The 10,391-nt window shown below is 48.0% G+C and overlaps 1 protein-coding gene across 1 annotated transcript; it reads right to left on the bottom strand.

The window, feature by feature from the left end:
- On the bottom strand, positions 1-9,889 carry tmc1 (transmembrane channel-like 1). Its single transcript, XM_056279948.1, is given in 24 exon segments — positions 1-218; positions 720-855; positions 1,443-1,521; positions 1,607-1,732; positions 1,820-1,872; positions 1,874-2,054; positions 2,598-2,665; positions 2,801-2,929; positions 3,114-3,266; positions 3,484-3,594; positions 3,596-3,664; positions 3,858-4,052; positions 4,280-4,395; positions 4,398-4,423; positions 4,584-4,726; positions 4,952-5,050; positions 5,175-5,281; positions 5,524-5,605; positions 6,300-6,390; positions 6,639-6,681; positions 6,684-6,841; positions 6,942-7,065; positions 7,068-7,394; positions 9,829-9,889. Coding segments are annotated over 24 exon segments (2,895 nt in total).
- Between the last annotated feature and the right edge of the window lie 502 nt (positions 9,890-10,391).

Genomic DNA, 10,391 nt, shown 5'->3' with positions numbered 1-10,391 from the left:
TCAGTGCCTCTGCATGCTGGGAGCCCTCTGTATCCGGGCTTCGGTTTGCCGAGGGATACCTGGCAGGTATCCAGGAGCACCATGAAGATGGTAGGACCTCGAAGCAGGGGCTCTGATAGGTTGAACTGGCCGTCTGTGGTCTCTTCGAGGAGAAGGGGGGTCACTTCCTGTCTTGTCTGGATGCAGCCGCTGACTGCCTCGGTGGCTCTCTCCTCTATCTGTTCATGGACGGAGGAGAGACAGCGGAGAAGGAACCATGAATGACAAGACAAGAGGGGGGATGCACAGATTGACCGACAGACAGGCCGACAGACAGACAGAATGACAGACATACAGATGGGCAATGGGTGGACAGACAGACAGACTGACGGACAGACAGACAGACAGACAGATGGACGAACAGACAGACAGCTCGACAGACAGCTCGACAGACAGACAGACGAATGGATGGACAGACAGACAGACAGACAGATAGACGGACAGACAGACGGACAGACAGACGGACGGACGGACGGACAGATAGATAGATAATACATACATACATTTTCATACTGTTCACACAGTTCAAACAGACAGTGAAAAGACGGGTAAAGTAAGAGAGGGAATAATAATAAAACGCAGCACAACAATGGTGGCTCAGTGGTTAAGTGGAAGACAAAACCATAACTCCAACACAATCCCAGACCACTTCCCAGCATGTTGAGAATCACTAGTCTCACCCCTGAGGGTCTGATGTGAGGCGTTGTTATTCCTCTGCTGCTCTGTGGCCTCCGACATAGCTTTCCTGGCCTCCTCCAGATCCATTGCAGCCTTCAGCGCTGCTCGCTTGTTCTTCTTTTTATTCTCTTCATTTTGCTGGAGAGGAAAAAAAAACACACAAGCAACGGCATCACCGACTGCCTGCTAACACTCGCTAGCCCACATTTGCCCTTTCCCCTCTTGACACAAAGTGCATTTAAAACAGCATCCATCCTGAAGACAAGTGCAATGGGGGATTACGTCGTTCATATAAAGTGTAATGCAGTTTGCAGACTACAGCCGCCTCACTGCCCCTTTTACAACCCAGATATATGTGCATCTACCTTTTTTTGTCATTTTACTGTAACCTAGGAATTTGGGAAACTGGTGACCTGAATCGTGTAAATGTGCCAGATTTTACAAGGTGCTAGTCTGGTCATCCACCTCGCCTGCCAGGAACTAGCACACAAGTGTGCTTTCTGCAGAACATTTTGCTTTGTTAACCGGAGCCTCGCCAGAATGAATCCTTATTTCTCTGCCCAAGTCCAGCCTACAGCGTGCCAGGTACTACGGGTTGGCTGTGGGCTTGTGTCTTGGACCAGACACATACTGTTACTCTGCTTCTCCCTAGTGACGTGATGTTATTACTACAACGACCGTACCTGAGGACCAAACCTGACGCGACACACCAGAGGAATAAATACCGTTCGCAGCTTCTTCTTCAGTTCCATGTTGGTTTCTTTGTAGCTTTTGGATGTGGACTGCAAGTAGTAGATGGCCAACCTGGCAGTCACAGTAACCAACACGATTTTATTACTGAAGTGCCTCAAATTTCCGAGCAAAATGAAATTCACTGATAATGACTCACACCATCAGCAGCATGAAAGGCAGCACCAGCCCGGGATTCGAGACGTAGCCGAACACTTTACCAAACCAGGCGGGAAAGTCGAACTCCAGGGTCTCCTGGATCACATCAACCATACGACTCTTCCCACTGGAGAAAAAAAAACAAAACAATGGAACTATGAATTGCAATTAAAGAAAAGTCAAGTCCCCTAACCGGGGACGTTCATTACCTGACGGTCCACAGTCAAAAGAAGGGGGGATGGTGACGATGGTGTAGATGGCAGGCAGGGGTGGAGAGGAAGAGGATGACCAGCAGCATGGCCATATAGAAGTTGTTGGAGCCAGAGGCCTTGAAGACCCTTTCCTGCGGCACGTTGCAGCACATGACGGCCCAGCACTGCAGGTACATGGAGACGTGGAGACGCAGGAGGTTCAGGGCGGGCAGACAGGGAGCGTAGAAGGCACCCATCCTGAAATAGAGGGGTTTCACTAGAACACCTTTTTTCCACCATTGTGATTTAGATTATTTATTTCCATTTTGATTTTGAGATACTTTATTAATCCTCGTGGGGAAATTACTCTCTCTGCATTTAACCCTAGCTGTGTAGCTAGGAGCAGTGGGCAGCCGCCGTGCAGCGCCCGGGGACCAACTGCAGTTCGTCTTGCCACGCCTTGCTCAAGGGAGCAGACAGGAGTACTAACCCTAACATGCATGTCTGTTTTTGATGGTGGGGGAAACCGGGGCACCCGGAGAAAGCCCACCACAGACACGGGGGAACATGCAAACTCCACACAGAGGAGGACCTGGGCTGACCCCCAAGGTTGGACAACCCCGGGGTTCAAACCCAGGACCTTCCTGTTGTGAGGCGACAGCACTAACCACTGGCCCAATCTTAATCTTAAATAAATCGTGATCTTAAACAAACTGGCTATTTAAAAAGGGTTAAATAACACAACCATACCCAACTTTGGATCTACATCAGTTTAGGTATAACCGATGTCTGACTTCCTACCATATCATTCCTTGATTGAAGATCAGGCCCAGGACATTCCCGCTGACGTCGAACTCGGAGTAAGATGGCTTTCTCACAGAAGGGGAAACATTCAACGGGGAAAACACTTAAATCACATTAAGTATTTCCCACTAGCAATAAAATGATGGAATACAATAGAAAAGGTTGCCTTGTAATAACACGCCACACTCAGGGTGACTCACAAATCCAGCCTCCAGGTCCCAGCACCAGCAGTAGTTGAGAAAACGAACAAGTACGGCTCTCAGGAAGTCGCCGATCAGCAGCGTGATGTAAGTTGTCATGGTGTCGGATATGATGAGTCGCACAAACTCCTGAAAAGATATTGCCCAGATTTGCTGACCCGTGTGTGTACACACACACACACACACACACACACACACACACACATACTATGTCCTCACAACTAAAGATGGCCTCACAACGATGGTGTTCCGTCAAGGGTTGGTCCTTACATCTATAGAAAGACAAACCCACACACACACACACACACATCACCTGACCCACCATGGTCTCCCAGCACGGTCCTCTGGGCACATCAGCGGGGTGAATAATAATGGGCGGGGCAGTCCTGTTCTCTGATACTGTGCCATTATATAGACTGGCCTCCCACATGGTCATGTTAAACTTAATTATCTTCTCCTCTTCCCTCTAAGATGCAATAAGATGCAAGCACGCACCACCCACCCATACACACACACACACACACACACACACACACACACACACACACACACACACACACACACACACACACACACATACACATAAACACACATGCACATACTTGCACATACACACACGCCTCTGCTTAGTCTCAGTTAATGCAATCGTAGACTCTCGGAGCTTAACAAACTGCCCCGCTCACCTTGAGGTTGATTTCATCCATCAGGGCAATGATGAAGGTGTAGAGGTTTCCCAAGAAGAGGGCGAAGATGCGCCCCAGCTGCCACTGCAGGGCAATACGAGGGTGGTAGTTTTTCCAGGGCGCTGATGACGTCAAACAGCATGGGACAGAACATGCCCAGTAATGACATGATCGTGTTCACCTGAGAACCACACGGGCCGCAGATGCATAAGAGTTCATATGGCTTGTAAGGTCATTGAGGTCTTGCATGGCTCTGAGGGGAAGCATCCCAAATGTGACTCCTCTATGTTTTATAAAACTTATCTTGACATGGACTTGATATACCGTATACAACACCTCTCTTTCTCCCTCTATTGGGCATCTGCGATCTCTACCTCATTCCTCTCCCACCAGGTGTGGTTGTCCAGTCCCTCGAGGGCAAACTTCTGGGATCGACGCACTACAAAGTAGATGAGGTATCCACTTCCTGCCAGGCAGCATAGGACCAGAAAGTTGGCCAGAACCCGAAGGAAGCGGGTCAAGTGGATGTTGTCATCCTTTTTGCTCTCCTGCTCCTCGACGATGGCCTCCTGTCGGAGAATAAAACACAGGGACGTTGGACAACTTAAACACTCAATATGACTGCATGTACACACACACACACACACACACACATACATACATACACACACACACACATACATACACATACACGCCCGTACCCACAAAAGACGACATTCTCGGCACATATCTCTATTGTGCCCAAACGGAAATAGCGTTGAAGGTCTATACGTAGCAGGCAATCCCAACCACCAACCTTGAAGCTGGTGGTGATGGAGGCAAACTTATTGTCTGCTGTCTCAGCGTTTCCTATCAAATAGTCCCAGCTGGTGAAGACCTTCCAGCTGAAGTTGAAGCTGACATCATCTCCTCCCCAGTCTCATTGGCATTTCGGGCCATCCTTAAATCAACGTTAATTGCAGAGCCAGTATGAAGATGTACTTGGAAAGGATTCATTCAATGGCATGCCAGTAAATTACAATATTACTTATCATATTTCATATTCAGTAAGATGATATGCAGGGCTGCCATATGCCTTCTCATTATGTGAAGGCACTCACGTCCTGATGACCACCATATAGCTATAGGCAACCGTTCCCACGCCAACCAGGAAGTAAGACAGTGGCATGCGGAACTTGAGCCAGCCAATGGCACGCTGGTTGTTGTAGTAACCATAGAAGAGGACAGAGTACTGGGCATAACCCTGTAGGGTCAATTGTTTTTATTCAGATGATATCCAGCAACATCAAGGATTTGCACATTTCAGCTGAATCAGGGGCGCACGTCTCTAATTCATCTTCATTTGACCAGTGGAATACGAATTTCATTTTATAAAAGCATACGGAAACAAACCGGACAACAACCCCCCGATTAAGAAGGCAGGGTGAAAATGAGGTTGCCCAAAAAAATTAAAAAAAGGCCAACTAACCCCAAAATCCCACAAGATAGCAAAGTCCATGGCGCTAGCTTCTTCGGCCCTGGGGACAGTCTTCCTCGGCATGCTCCCGTATGGCCTGCCCATCAGTGCCTATTAGGAGCACAGAGACAGGAGTGAGGAGGGAGACAGACAGATTGAATCAGAAGATGTAGATATGAATAGTACAACACCAATATGGTGAAATAACTTATTTTCTGATTTAGGTAAGCAGTACCTCTGGCACCATGACCAGACCGAAGGTCAGACAAAACAAGATCATATTGATGCCGTACATCCACCTCAGGAAGATAAAATAGGAGGCTACCGAGGAACCAAAATGGCCTGAAAAGCAAAGGGAGTAAATATGAAGCCGTATTGCTCAATGCCAGTGCTGTCTTTGCATTTCCGTGAATGACAAAATTTGGAACCAGCACACCAAAATGCCAGATATGCAAGACGTAGGGACTTTGATTTGATTCATGATGGTCTCAACGTTCAACGTGTTGACTATCTAATGTCAAGAACGTGGAGAATGGGTGGTAAAGCAGTATATATGTGGTGTCTCACTCGTATTCTCAACCTACTCTCAATCTCCTTGATTTTCATCTCCCATGGAATGCAGGCTGTTGTGAAGTTTTCAAAATCCCGTTGAAACTTCATCCATTTCTGGAAAAACAAAACAAAACAGTATCATATGTTACGCCGTCTTGATGCAGGCGCAATAATCCAGGTAAGTTGCACTCTTTCAAGGATGAGGATGTGCACGTCCTTGATATGGAGGAACGCTGGTTTTGAACGGGGAGTCTGAGAGCCCATTTATGTGAAGAGGAACGACCATCCCTGAACTGGGGGTGGGGGGGGCTTAGAGTACATCTGTCGCCATCTTACAATGCTGTGATTACAACCATTCCCAAATCCCCTGTGCATAGTACAATGGCCATTGAAACTCTAGTTAATGCTGTATATGTATGTAAATCTGTGTATGAACCAATCGTTGGTTTCGGTCGTTATGCCACTGTGTTGTTTATAAGGGTGGATACCTGCAGTCAGTTTAGACCGAAGACGTCACTTAGATGAGTGATGAAATGTTTCTCTCAATAAATGTTGTGTACAGATGAACTGGTTCAACTTGCTGGGAGTATCACATTAAGATAAAATGGGTGTTGCACGATTACACGATGCAGTCAATGTAGAATATGAAAACGATACAGGGTCAGAGCCATCAACGAGACACGAGGCCCTCCCGTTCCTTCAGCAGCACCTTCACGGCAGTTTCCAGAAGTCTGAACTTGACCTTTTCTGGTCTCTTTCTCAAAATGCTCGGGGAACAAAGGTGCCTGAGTGGCCGGTGATCTCCTACCTTGGTCATCATGACTTTGTATGCGTAGAGCCTTCTGCCTTTCCCTACGCCCAAAGCTCCCTCGTATTTCTCCAAAAACACCTGGGACTCCCTGAGCGAAAGAAAGAAAGATCGTTCGAATCAGAAAAAATGCCTTTTGAGATTTTCTTTTCAATGGAAAGTGTGTTATAAATAAAATGTGGTATTATTATTATTATCGTCTCCATTAACTCCACGAGGTTGCCACGCGGACCTCGACGTGTGCATATTATGTGGTCGTGAATGAGAGCAGCTATTCAAATCCCATTCGCAGGGTCTACATGTGCACTAATACAACAAAACACATGACGAGTCAAATACCGCAAGGTGGTGAGTTTCTTCTTCATGGGCCAGGGTTTGCCCTCATCGTTAGGATCAGTTTCTTCTTCTCATCCACCGCCTCCTTCAGCTTCTCTAGCTCCTCTGGAGAAAGAGACTCTAGCCTCACCTCTTCCTCCTCCTCCTCCTCCTCACTTCCACTATCCTTCTTGTTTTCACCTTCTTCACTTGACTCCTGTTCAGAGCTGAAACAGTGTGTTTTATATTCACGCACTATGTACACTATATCAGTAGAAAACCGCACTTCAGATGGAGAGATTTGTACATGATGGAAATTTATTGTACCTTGTCTCATCTACTTCTTTTCGCTTTTTTTTCTTCACTTTACCCGTTTTCTTCTTTTCCGGCCGTTTCCCCCGTTCTTCTCTTTCCTCCTCTCTTTTGGCACACCTGTTTTTCTTTTCCCCCGGGCATCTCCGTCCTCACCACCGCCCTCCCCCTGCACCGTTGTCCTCATTCTCTCATTTTTCAGGTTCTTCTTGCTTTTGGCAACGCTGCTGTCCTTTGTTTCCCCCTGGTGTCCCTCATCTCCCTCTTTTCTGATGCTGACTCGATCCCCCCCTCCTTTCCTTCCTCTTCCCCTCTCCTCCGTCTCCGCTCCCTCGCCGAGCTCCACGCGCCTCTTCGCCGCTCTGGAGGCTCCTTTCCTCCGTGCGTTTCCTTGCCTCTTTCTCTCCCCCTCGTCCCCCCTCCCTTCCCCCCCGTCTCTTCCCCTCTCATGCTCCTCATCCTCATCACCTGTGGTCGAACGAAAGAGATTATACATGTATATGTAGTTATGCACACACACACACACACACACACGCACACACACACACACACACATATATATATATATATATATATATATATATATATATATATATTCAAAATCCATTTTCCTATCGTTTTTGTGTTTCTTTTACAAATATATATATATATATATATAGAGAGAGAGAGAGAGAGAGAGAGAGAGAGAGAGAGAGAGAGAGAGAGAGAGAGACAGACAGACAGACAGACAGACAGACAGACAGACAGACAGACAGACAGACAGACAGAGAGAGAGAGAGAGAGAGAGAGAGAGAGAGAGAGAGAGAGAGAGAGAGAGACAGACAGACAGACAGACAGACAGACAGACAGACAGACAGACAGACAGACAGACAGACAGACAGACAGACAGAGAGAGAGAGAGAGAGAGAGAGAGAGAGAGAGAGAGAGAGAGAGAGAGAGAGAGAGACAGACAGACAGACAGACAGACAGACAGACAGACAGAGAGAGAGAGAGAGAGAGAGAGAGAGAGAGAGAGAGAACTCCTCATCCTCATCACCTGTGGTCAAACAAAATAATTATACATGTATATATAGTTATACATACACACACACACACACACATATATATATATATATAGAGAGAGAGAGAGAGAGAGAGAGAGAGGAGAGAGAGAGAGAGAGAGAGAGAGAGAGAGAGAGAGAGAGAGAGAGAGAGAGAGAGAGAGAGAGAGAGGCCACGAGAGCGAGGGAATGAGAGATAGCAAGAGACAAATAGAGAGAGAGGGAACGAGAGAGAGCCAGAGACAGATAGAGAGAGAGACAGATCGAGAGGGAGAGAGGGAGAGAGAGAGAGAGAGAGAGAGAGAGAGAGAGAGAGAGAGAGAGAGAGAGAGAGAGAGAGAGAGTTGTTAAATGGCCACTGCCCACGGTGTAGTTGCACTGATAGTGTTGCAGTCCCCTCCGTCTCGTCTCACGGCCTCCTTCCTTCTTTTGACACCACAACCACCCACCAACACCGAGGCCTCTCTGAGTTTTCTCTGCCCTCTCCATCTGTCTGTCTCTCTCGTCGTCTGTCCCCTCCTGTTCTCTCATGTCTGCTCTTATGTGGGCGCAGTTAATCCCGTGATAATTGGGGACACAGGGCGTGATAGGGAGTTAAAGGGGAGAGGACGCGGGATGTGAGTGAAGTGAAGAGGAACGGGTGTGTGGAAAGAAAGGGATTTCAGTCGGTGGACTGGGGGGGGGGGGGTAAGGAGGCCGGGCCGTATCCACAACCATAACTGACCAACATACTTGCCATGACAAAGAGCATCCCGTAGGATGAAGCATTTAACTCTTCATCGTTTTCACATTCTATTCCTTATTCACCGACATATTGTGCAGCCACCATAACCAAAACCCTTCTTGGCGACCATGCTGCGGATAGAAACCAGGATGAAGCAGGAGGTGCATGAATGAGTGATGTGACATCAAGAGAGCCCACTCACCTGTATCCTCCATTTCAATGCCAACTGTGGGGAGAGACATTATTGCCATTATTACTGTTGTCATTATCGCCATCACTGTAGCCATTGTGTTGTTGTTGCTGTGCTGTTTCTGTTGTTTGTGTCGACACGGGAGAGGATGTGACCAGCGTCATGTGTCTCCCGTCTCCTCCCATGGCCTCAGCCTTCGCGTAGCCGGCCCGTGTTTTAAAGTGCGAGCTCTACTGACCCCTTTCACTGGGGTCACCTAACCCACCTGTCCCTCATTGTCTACACAGGGCTATTGTCTTGCGGCGGAGGAGGATAAAGAGCGAGACAAAGGGGACCCCTGACAGGTTGAACAGATATTTATGGACGTCAGTCCTTTGATGTGTGTGTCCTTGGTGTAACCGAGTGGCCAGAGCACGGGTCATTACGGCTGTGTGCAGCGGAGGGGCACAAAGGGGACAAAGAATGGCCTAATGAGGGGAGACAGGATGGCTAAACCACCAAGGAGGAAGGAGGGACACAGCCAAAGGCCAGAGGGCAGCGCCCATTGGACACACACTTCAACTTGAGTCAGTGGGCAACGAGAGAGTGGCGAGTGGCCTTTTATAGTACGTGGTCAAAACCGGACGAGGACAAGGACACATCTTCAAATTCCCCTGAGTACCATTTCCATCAAATAACACTGTTTGGGGTTGTTGTGTGACGACAAGACCAGCACCGGTCCAGATATCGGAGCCAAATAGGTAACCAACGGTCACCGAAACATGACCAGCGAAGCATCCCGTCTCACCTAAATGTTCACACACGTATTATCTGGGTTAAAGCAAAGGGGATCAAATTAATACTCGGTTGAATTAAAAGGCAAATCGTGGTCTTTTCAGTCGGGACGAGGACCTTTGTGAGCGCCAGGCTCAGACCAACACACTGAATTATGAAGTCATAATGTCTTACTGTCCCTCTCTGAGGCGATCATCTCGGCCCTGGGCATCTTCTTCCTCTGCTCTTGTAGCATCCTCACACAGCTGCCACCGGGGGATCCTGTAGACTCTGCATGTATGAGGTGAGCTGGGTGATGTCTCTCCCTCTCTCTCTCTCTCTCTCTCTCTCTCTCTCTCTCTCTCTCTCTCTCTCTCTCTCTCTCTCTCTCTCTCTCTCTCTCTGTCTCTCTTTCCTCTGCACCTTACCTGCCGCTTCTGAAACTAAAAGGACGTTCTATCGTTCTATATCCCAGCCCATCCCAACCATCTAGCATGGGAATGAGGGGTGTGTGTGTGTGTTTGTGTGTGTGTGTGTGTGTGTGTGTGTGTGTGTGTGTGTGTGTGTGTGTGTGTGTGTGTGTGTGTGTGTGTGTGTGTGTGTGCGTGCATACACCTGCCTCTGTGTGTGTGTGTATGTGTGTGTATGTGTGTGTATGTGTGCATACACCTGCCTCTGTGTGTGTGTGTGTGTGTGTGTGTGTGTGTGTGTGTGTGTGTGTGTGTGTGTGTGTGTGTGTGTGTGTGTGTGTGGTGGGA

This window comes from Lampris incognitus, chromosome 1, assembly GCF_029633865.1.
Source record: "Lampris incognitus isolate fLamInc1 chromosome 1, fLamInc1.hap2, whole genome shotgun sequence".
Taxonomy (NCBI): domain Eukaryota; kingdom Metazoa; phylum Chordata; class Actinopteri; order Lampriformes; family Lampridae; genus Lampris; species Lampris incognitus.
Note: the sequence above shows the minus strand (reverse complement) of the source record. Positions and strands in the feature narration are given on the sequence as shown.